The sequence below is a fragment of the Lactuca virosa genome, chromosome 9, assembly GCF_052849685.1.
Source record: "Lactuca virosa cultivar CGN04683 chromosome 9, Lactuca_virosa_CGN04683_v6, whole genome shotgun sequence".
NCBI classification, from domain to species: Eukaryota; Viridiplantae; Streptophyta; class Magnoliopsida; order Asterales; family Asteraceae; genus Lactuca; species Lactuca virosa.
In genome coordinates, this window is record NC_136434.1 from 71,647,962 (window position 1) to 71,660,192 (window position 12,231).

General features: G+C 32.1%; 2 protein-coding genes across 6 annotated transcripts; both read left to right on the top strand.

The window, feature by feature from the left end:
* Positions 1 to 157: 157 nt before the first annotated feature.
* Positions 158 to 2,187, top strand: LOC145138352 (F-box protein SKIP23-like). Of its 3 annotated transcripts, none has more exons than XM_079072450.1 (3): positions 158 to 429; positions 570 to 1,789; positions 2,054 to 2,187. In XM_079072450.1, the coding sequence occupies exon 2, from the start codon at positions 586 to 588 to the stop codon at positions 1,783 to 1,785; it is 1,200 nt and encodes a 399-aa protein (XP_078928576.1). In that variant the 5' UTR covers positions 158 to 429; positions 570 to 585; the 3' UTR covers positions 1,786 to 1,789; positions 2,054 to 2,187. The 3 variants fall into 3 exon arrangements, with proteins under 3 accessions (XP_078928576.1, XP_078928574.1, XP_078928575.1); XM_079072448.1 differs by having other exon boundaries at positions 162 to 429; positions 533 to 1,789; XM_079072449.1 differs by having other exon boundaries at positions 162 to 429; positions 533 to 1,789; positions 2,057 to 2,187.
* A 1,763-nt stretch (positions 2,188 to 3,950) lies between these two features.
* Positions 3,951 to 5,616, top strand: LOC145135985 (HMG (high mobility group) box protein with ARID/BRIGHT DNA-binding domain-containing protein). Of its 3 annotated transcripts, none has more exons than XM_079070198.1 (5): positions 3,951 to 4,171; positions 4,321 to 4,406; positions 4,685 to 4,847; positions 4,986 to 5,326; positions 5,414 to 5,616. In XM_079070198.1, exons 1-5 carry the CDS (start codon positions 4,015 to 4,017, stop codon positions 5,516 to 5,518), a joined length of 852 nt encoding a protein of 283 aa, XP_078926324.1. In that variant the 5' UTR covers positions 3,951 to 4,014; the 3' UTR covers positions 5,519 to 5,616. The 3 variants fall into 3 exon arrangements, with proteins under 3 accessions (XP_078926324.1, XP_078926323.1, XP_078926325.1); XM_079070197.1 differs by having other exon boundaries at positions 3,952 to 4,171; positions 5,405 to 5,616; XM_079070199.1 differs by having other exon boundaries at positions 3,952 to 4,171; positions 4,328 to 4,406; positions 5,405 to 5,616.
* Positions 5,617 to 12,231: the final 6,615 nt, after the last annotated feature.

The following is a 12,231-nucleotide window of genomic DNA, read 5'->3' on the forward strand; positions in this document are numbered from 1 at the left end:
TTTCTAATCAACATAGTCTATGTAGGAAATGAGACATGAATATTCGAGGCAAAGTATAATATAAAGATTAATAGGATAATTGGATTCGATACCAAAGATTATAAACTTTTTAGATATTGATTTCTGAGAATATGTTTCTGAATAATAAAAATAATTGATTCCAAATATAATTCGTATAAATTTAATAATCTGCCATGCTGTTAATGGGAGGATTCCGAATGTATGGATGGAGGTATATTTTGGCCTAAAATGGCGATCCTCCTCCTCCCTCATCTAATAAGTGCACAACACCTTCCAATTCATCCCTCAGGGAAGATTACAAGAGACAAGAAACAAGATCGGATCAGTGGGGCGCCTTTTCGTAGGTTCACCCCCCTGATTCTTGTTCAGACTCTTCGTTCTTCTTCCTTCTTTTCGGGATCTTCTCAGGTACGCACAATCTGCATTGGAATCCCATAAACTACTTCCGATTCTTCCTTTATTTTTTCGAATTCGTATAGCTGGTCAAAATCTAATTTTGATTTGGGTTTAGAATTTGAGTTCCGCCCAATTCGTGGAAAAAAAAGCAGGGTTTAACGGGAAAAAATGTCGATTTCGGTGGATTGGTCGGATCAACCTCCGGAATTGCTTGAAACAATTGCGAAGGAGCTAAAGATTCATCAGGATTATGTTCGATTTAGAGCTGTTTGTTTAGCTTGGCGAAGCGCGACACCAAGAATCCCTAAACATTTACCATGTCAACTGCCCTGGTTAATGCTCCCTCGAAGAACAAATCAGAATCCACAATCAAATACCCGAAGCTTTTTGAACGTCTCCGATGATAAAGTTCACCTTATTGATCTGCCTGAAGATTCTGATAGCAATCGTCGATGTGGATCTTCATATGGATGGCTTGTGATTCTCGAAGAAACCCCTTCAATTTCAATCGTAAACCCATTAACCCAGGCCAAACACCACCTCCCACCATTATCATCGTTTCCAAACGTAACATCCTTCGAGCCTTCTGAAATTGGGAAAGAATACACTCTCAAAACATCAGAAGGGGAAGTATATACATGTAATTCAAAAGAAATGCGTGATTCTTTCATCAAAAAGGTGATCTTTTCTTCAAGCCCTTCAAATGAAAACACCGATTACTATGCAGTGGCAATTCTAAATCAAACCGGTGATCTTGCATTTTGCAAGAAAGGCGACAACTGTTGGAAATTCATAGACGATGCAAATTCTTTCTGTGAGGACGTTGTTTTTCACAAAGGGTGTTTCTACGCTGTGAGTAAACATGGAACAGTTGCTATATGTGACATTACTGGATCATCACCAAATGTTTCCTTTATCGAAACCCCAAGACAAGTTGGAGGTGATATGCAATATTTGGTGATATGGAAAGATGAATTACTGTTGGTGACTCGATATATGGAGGTTGAATTTAACATGGATCATCATAAAGTTGATATTGTGTATAAAACTACCGACTTTCGAGTGTTTAAGTTGGTTTTAAATGGGCCAAAATGGGAGAGTATGAGTGGATTGGATGGGTGTGCGTTGTTTTTGGGGGAGAATTCTTCCATGGCGTTTCGTGCTTCTGATTTCCATGGTTGTAATGGGAATTGTATATATTTCACAGATGATTATTCTGAGTGGAATTATGATGGTGCTAATGGGGATCATGATTTGGGTATTTATGACTTGGAAAATGGTAGTGTGGTAGGTTTACCGGGTTATGAAAAGTTGTCCAATGGACGTCGATGGCCTCCTCCAATTTGGATTAGTCCAAGTCTACATTAATCACGTAAGCTCTAATCTCCTTCAACTGTGTTATAGAACATAACAAGTTGCACTGTGTCTGATGTCCATTGGACTAAGACAGTTGTATTGTGTCTGGTGTCCATTGGATTAAGAGTAGAAGTCTAGAACTGATGTCAATGTGATAAAAGTTACAATCTTTTGTCCTATCCAAAAAAAAGTGGGGCATGGGATTGCTATTACTTTGTCTGTGTAAAAGACGTGAATGTCTTTGTTATCCTGATGAGGATTTGTGTTTTTTTTTTGGTAGCAGGCCTGATGGGTTTAACGAGGAAAGTGGCAAGACAAATGTGGATGATCATTTTTCTAAGCTTGGTTGGCTTTTTGTATGATATATAAAGTTATGAGAGTTTTTGGTAATGAAATATTGTTATTTCTTTCTTACTTCGACTATAAATTGCTTGACGTGTGATATATGAAGTTATAATCGAATGTAAGGAAAGAGGAAATTGCATCGTGTTCTATGTTTAATGTTGATGTTAGTCCATTCAGTTGAGTTGATGGGAAAAAAATTCGTAACAGATTTAAAGAGATTATTTATGAATCTTTACACGTTCATCGGTTTAATTATAAACATCAAAGGTACAAAAGGCTAATTCAAAGGCTTGGAATTTATCCCTTGTGAAATTGTGTCAATTATCAAGATATATATTTTTTAGTCGTGTCTAACAAAGAAACCATATAATATAAAACAGATCTTTTATGAATCTTACATGTTCATCGGTTTAATTATAAACATCAAAGATACAAAAGGCTAATTCAAAGGCTTGGAATTTATCCCTTGTGAAATTGTGTCAATTATCAAGATATATATTTTTTTAGTCATGTCTAACGAAGAAACCATATAATACTATAAAACAGATCTTTTATACTCTTAATAATATATATATTTAGATCGAAAATGTTGAATGGCTGATATTTACAATTTAGGACCGAACATCCATATGAGATAATGATAATCTCATTAAAAATTTAAGCCACTCAATGAGCTCATATTTCAAAGGCTAAGTAAATTCAATTTTTGAAAATACCATACAAAAATCAAAAGATAAATTCATACAATTTTTTTTTTTGGGACCACTATTTTTACAGAAATTCCATAAATGCTAAGTATTGTACAAGTATATAAGTGAGCAATTATATAAAAAAATAGAGTATTTTCTGTTTTTGTTATTATTGCTAGCTAGACAAACATATACATATTCAAACATATATTTTGTTTGCAAATTTGATATTTTTTTAACAAACTTAATGAACATGTGATATATTCCAACAAAACATAAAGTATAATTAGGTCTGTTCACTATTTGGATAAAACCGAATTATCCAATTGTCCAATTTGGATTAGACTATTTGGTTCGGATACTCGGATTTTTAGATTGATTTTCAACAAAACCGAATTATTATTCTTTATTTCAAATTGGTTTTGATTTAAAAAATAAGAACAAAATTGTTCAAAAAAACCGAATAATAATATATTATTTATTAATTTTTAATATATATCTATTATTATTTATTAATTTAGTGATTTATTTTCACAAATCAATTTGAAAAGTTTCACCTAATAAAAAACCTTAAAATGCATATTCTCTAGAAAGTTTTTTATCTATAAAATATGAAACTATAATATATGCTTTTAGTAGTTGTTCATAAAATTTAAACCAAAATTAAACAATTTGTTTTTGTTTCTTCTATAATGTTGGCTAATATTATAATTATATGTGGTTTTAAAATGTTTCGGTTTTTGAAAATCAAATTATAAAATCATATCCAACCGAATTATAACTTGTATGGATCGAATCGAATTCTAATTTTGTTTAGAGTATTTGGATCTATTTTTTAAAAACCGAAATCAATATGGATTCACATGATTGGATTAGATCGAACCAATCAATCCAAATGAACACCCTAAGGCCCTAACTATAATGGAAGATCAAGTAATAAATATAAATAATCCGCACTTTAAATATTCATGAGTTGAATTAGATTAAACAAGTATTAAAATAATGGAATCAAGGATTAAAGTTTTATCCCAATATAAACAAGATAAAATTATTTATTATTATTCCACGGAAAAAAAAAAAAAAAAAACAGTTACATAATTAAAACAAAAGTTGCAGAAAAATCCGAAATATGTAGCTATAAACACTTATCTCTTCTTTCACATGTATGTGTGAGTGTAGTGTGTGTACATGAGCCGGTGACCCTTTGATGTCGCCGGTCGGAAAATGTCACCAGCGGGTATATTTGGCAGTGATGGTGAGTCTTATCCGGTGGCGCTGGCATCCCATGACGACCTCGTTAAAGACTCTTCTCTCTTCTGGGAAACCCTCCAGAGCTTTCACCGCTTCATGGGCACCCCACTTATGTAACACTCTTTCCTCTTTTCTATATTATTATTTTATTATTTGTTATTAATTTTACGTGACTGATCATTTCGATATTAACTTTTTAAAATCACTTAATTTAAAAACTTCGATTATTATGTATTAATGAGTACTTATGTTTCAATTTAAGATCACAGGGTTCCAGTGATAGGAGGAAAGGAGCTGAATTTGCATGTCCTGTACACAGAGGTCACCAAGAGGGGTGGTTTTGACAAGGTGCAACTTTTGTTTTGTTTCTTTAAACATGACAACTTATAAGTTATAACTTTGGTTTAATATCTAATTTGGTAGTAAAAATCTGATAATCATCAAGAAAAGGTTTGAACATTGTGAAAAAAGTTTCACATAAGATAATATATATAGATCAATTAAGTTTGCTGTCATTCTTTGTATTTAATAAGGACAGGTCGCAATTTTGTATAAAGTTTGATAGTTTTTACATATTTACTGGTATGTATAAATTACTCATAATTTGTGTTTCAAGTTGTATATAGGTTGTAAGATTAAAAAAATGGAGGGAAGTTAGTGAAATTTTCGGATTCTCCACAACGACAACAAGTGCTTCCTATGCATTAAGGAAACGTTACATGAAATTCTTGTATCACTATGAAATCGTTTACTTTTTGTCATCGAAATCATCCACACACTCAGACTCAGGTAAATTTATGTATACACACATACATATACATGTACATTTACATTCATATATGCATATATACATGTACCTTTACATTCATCTATCATACGTATATATATGTACATATTTACTATCATAATTAATCCCCATACATACAGGTGGTTTTATAACTCTGGAAGCTACGGGGATAATTGATAACAAGTTTGAATACGGTTATTTAGTGAGAATGAAGTTGGATTCAGAGATCCTCCATGGAGTACTTTATCATCCACAACACAAGAATGTCATCATTCCAAACATGGACTTGACTACTTCAAGGAAAAGAAGAAATCGGAGAAAAAGTGGAGACCCGACCCGACCCAAAACTAATAGAAGCGGTTACAATTTCTTCTTTGCAGAAAAGCATGCCGAGTTGAAGTCAAAATATCCCGACAGGGAAAGAGAGTTCACAAAGATGATTGGCGACTCTTGGAACAACCTTTCGCCAGAAGATAAAAGCGTACGAAAAAACTGATTGCTATAATTTCTTACAATTTATTTATTTTGAATTAAACCAATTATATATGTGCATATTTAGGTTTATCAGAAGCAAGGATTGGAGGATAAGGAGAGGTATCAAAGGGAAATGGCTGAATACAAAGAAAGAGCTAAACACTTGAATGTTGAATATGACTTGAGGTTGATGGAGTAAAACTGTTTTTTTTTCTTTTCTTTTTCTTCGAGGTAAAATGATTGTATATTCTTGAACGATGGTCAACCAAAATGGCATTAAAATTACAGTTTTCAAAAGGATTTTGATTCGATTTTAGTCTAGGTTTTTATTATGGTAAACTACAATGGCATTAAAATTGTATATTCGATTTTGATAGGACAATGTGAAAGCTTAAAATCAGAGTAGCAAAATAGTATTTGTTTGTCTACTCATGGCTTTCGTTTTTTGTTTGTGCTTACTGGCTAGTTTTCACATGTTAGTATATGTAATTGTTGTATGTTCGTGAGAAGTTGTGGTTTGGGGAAAACAGACAATCGAAAATGTGTAAGTGATCATAGATAGGGTGAGTTTGATAGAGGAGATAAAATGGGGTTTCATTCTCAATGGAAGTGGATGGAAGAATTTTTAGTAACTATATCGTCATATGGAAGGCTTCACTGTTTTTTTTAGGTTTATCAGAAGCAAGGATTGGAGGATAAGGAGAGGTATCAAAGGGAAATGGCTGAATACAAAGAAAGAGCTAAACACTTGAATGTTGAACATGACTTGAGGTTGATGGAGTAAAACTGTTTTTTTTTTCTTTTCTTTTTCTTCGAGGTAAAATGATTGTATATTCTTGAACGATGGTCAACCAAGATGGCATTAAAATTACAGTTTTCAAAAGGATTTTGATTCGATTTTAGTCTAGGTTTTTATTATGGTAAACTACAATGGCATTAAAATTGTATATTCGATTTTGATAGGACAATGTGAAAGCTTAAAATCAGAGTAGCAAAATAGTATTTGTTTGTCTACTCATGGCTTTCGTTTTTTGTTTGTGCTTACTGGCTAGTTTTCACATGTTAGTATATGTAATTGTTGTATGTTCGTGAGAAGTTGTGGTTTGGGGAAAACAGACAATCGAAAATGTGTAAGTGATCATAGATAGGGTGAGTTTGATAGAGGAGATAAAATGGGGTTTCATTCTCAATGGAAGTGGATGGAAGAATTTTTAGTAACTATATCGTCATATGGAAGGCTTCACTGTTTTTTTTAGGTTTATCAGAAGCAAGGATTGGAGGATAAGGAGAGGTATCAAAGGGAAATGGCTGAATACAAAGAAAGAGCTAAACACTTGAATGTTGAACATGACTTGAGGTTGATGGAGTAAAACTGTTTTTTTTTCTTTTTTTTTTCTTCGAGGTAAAATGATTGTATATTCTTGAACGATGGTCAACCAAGATGGCATTAAAATTACAGTTTTCAAAAGGATTTTGATTCGATTTTAGTCTAGGTTTTTATTATGGTAAACTACAATGGCATTAAAATTGTATATTCGATTTTGATAGGACAATGTGAAAGTTTAAAATCAGAGTAGCAAAATAGTATTTGTTTGTCTACTCATGGCTTTCGTTTTTTGTTTGTGCTTACTGGCTAGTTTTCACATGTTAGTATATGTAATTGTTGTATGTTCGTGAGAAGTTGTGATTTGGGGACAACAGACAATCAAAAATGTGTAAGTGATCATAGATAGGGTGAGTTTGATAGAGGAGATAAAATGGGGTTTCATTCTCAATGGAAGTGGATGGAAGAATTTTTAGTAACTATATCGTCATATGGAGGGCTTCACCCCAGAGGCGGAGCTTGAACAATTATTTATTTATTTACTTTTTTTTGGGGTGGGGGGGGGGGGGAGGGAGCACAACCCCTTCTGGCCCTTACAATGCTCTGCCACTGATCCCTGTAGTTGGGATGAAGAGGAGCTTGGAAGAGAAGGGCTACGAACACTATAGTTAATAGTGCATAACATCCTCTTAGACTTATCATTTTGTTGAGAGGTGTAGGAACTATATGTCACTCACTTTGATGCCTACGATGTAAAAGATCACATAGATGACACCTATAACGATCCCACTACAAAACCGATGAACAATGAATGGAAAATAGAGTCCATTGTAAAAATATGGATGTATATGTGACTGGCATTCTCACTAGGGCTAAGATGTTTCACTGCCATCTCACACTTGAAGCATTCATCAGGTCCCCTATAGCATATCTCACACTTTACCATAGTTTGGCCGACGCACTTGAGTACCTCACATTTACATTCACCAGACCAACATTACTTTTGTGGTTCAAAAGATCCGTCTATACATATATGATCCAAGGGAGCAACACATGCATGCTCTCAAACACATTTTACGATACAAATCTTTGAACAAAGGTGACTTTATTATAATGTTGGTATGAACATTTTATCACCTCGTCTTTATCTTTTTATTTCTCTAAAGACACTAATATAGCTAATATAACGTTATACGTTACAAAATAACAATGTTGAACAATATTAGCATATCTATAATGTATGAAATATTAGAGTACTTAACATAATAATACATATGAGGTATATCGATCAAATTGATTATTATGATGTTAAAAATTATGATAAATAAATTATATGTAGTAAATATAAATCCGCATTAGTCAAGTTTGCAACAAATTTGAACACTCACTTAACAACCAGTCATAAGAATAAAATGTAAACAAATTTATAAAATTCATGGGTACATCAAATACAGGAAAAAAAATATAGTGATTAAGTGTGAACAAAATTAAAAGTTCTTTATTCTTTTAAATCAATATCACTATTGATAATTGTACAAATAGATAAATTAAATAAAATGGGAAAATTTGTGAGATGTTTTCAAGTTAACAGAGTCAAGGGCTAAAATGTATACAAATGCTTACAAATTTTAACCCTATACATCGTTTATATAATATAAAATTGTTATTTACTAACAATACAATTTTTTATAGTCAAAGTTAATACATTAATTATATATAGAAACATAAAAAGGGGAAAATGTTGGCATCTTGACCTGAATAACAAATCACAAACCTTTTTCATATTTATCGTTGTCCTTTATTTTATTATCGGGATACACCTTCGACGAAAATATCAAAAATTAGAAACTCGTATACCTTATTCCATCACAAATCACAAACCGTTTTCATATTTATCATTGTCCTTTATTTTATCATCGGGATACACCTTCGATGAAAATATCAAAAGTTAGAAACTCATATATCTTATTCCATCACGGTAAATTACAAAATTTAAGAATTCATATAATTTATTCCAATATGGTATCAGAGCAAGCTAAATAAATATTAAATGATAACATATCGAATAACTTTATATTAATCCTTGACTAATATTATTAAAGCACACTCATATCTAAACTACCAATATATCTTTATTGTCACCTATGTGGGATGAGGAGTATAGATCTGAAATGATTTCTATTTAAAGATTTTAAGGTACATAATGTTTGCAACAACTTATGCATCTTTATTATCCTAATCAATACTTTTTCTCCAATTTCTTTATAGGTCGTTTCACTTTAGAAGCTACAGGGATAATGGATACCAAGTTTGAATACAATTATTTAGTGACAATGAAGGTGGATCCAAAGACCGTCCATGGAGTATTTTATCATCCACAACACAATGTCATCATTCCAAACAACATGGAGTTAAATACCTCAAGGAGAAGTAGAACAAAGAGGAGAAACGGGGCGAACCGGCCTGACCCAAAACTAATCGAAGCCATTACAATTTCTTCTTTGCAGAAAAACATATTGAACTCAAGTCAAAATATCCCGGAAAGGGAGTTCACAACGATGATCGATGAGTCATGGAATTGAACAACCTTTCACCCAAAGATAAAATTATACATAAAATTGATTTAAAATAGTCTCTTAAAAAATAATTTTAGATGATTTTGAATATGATTTAAGCCATTACTTTATATGCAAAATTAGGTTTATTAAAAACAAGGATCGGAGGATAAGGAGAGGTATTAAAGGGAAATGACTGAATACAAAGACAGAGCTAAACACTTTTTGAAAATTACTAGAGGTTTTCTATTCCTTTTTCTAAGAAATAGATGAAATTATTATGTTTTTTTTATCGAATCGAACATACGTTTAATCAACTTTTACAATAGATTCCCTAATTTACCCACTAAGCTTTACTCACATATATCATTAACCAAGTTCAATCTATAATATGTATGAATTTATAATATGTCTGAATTGAATGAGCAACAGTGACGACTCTTAACTAATATATGTGAAACATGATAATTAAGGAACCTTTTCCTCTTTTCTATATTATTATATGATGTAGTGTCATATGGACATGTAAACTAAAAACTAAAATGATTTGGTTTATATTATATAATTTACCCACTAAACTTTACTCACATATATCATTAACCAAGTTCAATCTATAATATGTATGAATTGAATGAGCAGCAGTGACAACTCTTAATTGATATATGTGAAACATGATAATTAGTGAACCATTTTCTTTTTTTCTATATAACTATATTATTATAAGATGTAGTGTCATGTGAACATGCAGACTAAAAACTAAATTGATTTGGTTTATATTCTATTCACGATGACATGTTGGCGATATAAAAGACACAAAAGCCATAACATTATACAAATTACTACAAACACAAAAGCAAAAGTTAAGAATTATATAGATATAAACAATATGGTATCAGAGCTGGTTAAAAATATAACAAACTATAATACGATATGATATAAAGTTATACCAATCTTAACATATTTGATGTATATGCAATGATGTATATAAGATAACAATATTTCTTTTCAGCGATCTATGTGGGACTAGAAACTGAAATGGTCTCTACATGTAAATATTGAGATAATGACTTGAGAGGGTAACATATTTTATCTTTCGATCACATTTGCTACTAAACTTTTTTTCGTGATGTATTAACCATTGAACTTGTTGAAACGTGTAAATGTTACCCTTATGACCTCTTTTAGTCGGTCATAAGGGTAATATGTGAACAATTTCAAATAATTCAAGGGTAAATCAAACACGAAAAAAGTTCAATGACTAAATGTGAACAAAACTGAAAGTTTGTTACCCTTTCAAGTCATTATCCCATACATGGTTCTAAATGTTATTAAGGATGAGCACAAGCGGGATATGGAGGTCACAAAAGTGAGGATGTTGTAGTAATTGTGTGATATACATTTATTGTATAAGGTACCAGAAACAACACTTAGAAAATGCAGTAGGAGCGGCTTCAATCACAAAGAAACTGAAGGAAAAAAATATGGTGGTTTCAGACATATATTTAGGACATATGCGACAATTTTCACTGTAGAAGGTGGAGACAGTCGTTGTAGATCGTGCGAGGAAGAGAGAACATATACTTAGGACATAGGCGACTGTTTTCACTCCAGAAGATGGAGACGGTCACTGTGAAGATAATATGATGTTAGATTTAAATGAAGTTTTTCTCTAATCAAACCTCATGTCGTTGTAAAGAGAAAACCCTCATTTGAATCTAACATCGTATTATCTTCACAACGACCATGTCCATCTTCTGGAGTGAAAACCGTCAACTATGTCCTAAGTATATGTTCTCTCTTCCTCGCACGATCTATAACGCACGTCTCCACCTTCTAGAGTGAAAACCGTCGCCCATGTCCTAAATATATGTCTGAAATCACCATATTTTTTTCCTTCAGTTTCTTTGTGATTGAAGCCGCTCCTACTGCATTTTTAAGTGTTGTTTCTGGTACCTTATACAATAAAGGTATATCACACGATTACGACAACATCCTCACTTTTGTGACCTTTATATTCTGTTTGTGCCCATCCTTAATAACATTTAGAACCATTTATGAGATAATGTCTTGAAAGGGTAACAAACTTTTAATTTTGTTCACATTTAATCATTGAACTTTTTTCGTACTTGATTTACCCTTGAATTATTTGAAATTGTTCACATTTTACCCTTATGACCGGCTAAAAACGGTCATAAGGGTAACATATTTACACGTTTCAACAAGTTCAAGGATTAATACATCACGAAAAAAAGTTTAGTAACCAAATATGATCAAAAGTTAAAATAAGTTACCCTCTCAATTCATTATCCCTGTAAATATTCTACACACTTTATCCCATATCCTCGACCAACATTGGCTGTCTAAAGCCTATTGTTGGTGCCTCTTCTAAAATAAAGGGCTTTCGACCTTAAAAACATATCCTTGAATGCCTTACTATTTCTTATTGAATATAAATCTGATTCAAACAAGTTGGTCTTAAAGAGAATGGTTTAAGACTGCCTGGTTGATTAACTTATCAAGCTAGATGGACCCATAATTTTTTTCCAAAGGGGTTAGGGGCAAAAACAGTTACAAGTTTTTTTTCCACCATGGTGTTGTAGACCCTTAAAAAATAAATTACAGAACATCAAATGAACATAACACAATTAGCTAACTAATGGTAAATTGATTGGAATTACAATAGTTAAGATTCCGCAAAAAAGTGGAAGACTTATGAATGAATTTCCATTAATATAAACAGTACACTTTCATGCTTTTTTGCTCTGATCAATATGGGACAATAAGTAAAAAGTAACGGCCATTAGCTATTCAGCTTCCCTTCTTTTTGTAACATCACTTATCCCACATTGTCGTTTGAGGTTAAGTTAAGGAAATCAGGTAAATATATGTTGAAGTCGTCTGCTTCAAATTCATTTGTCTCAAAATAATGAGAAAAACGACAAACGAGTTTAATTTCAGCAAGGTTTTTGCAAAATTTATGCAAATTGTTATTGTTATGTTATTGTTATGTTATTGTTATAGTTTTCTAGAAAT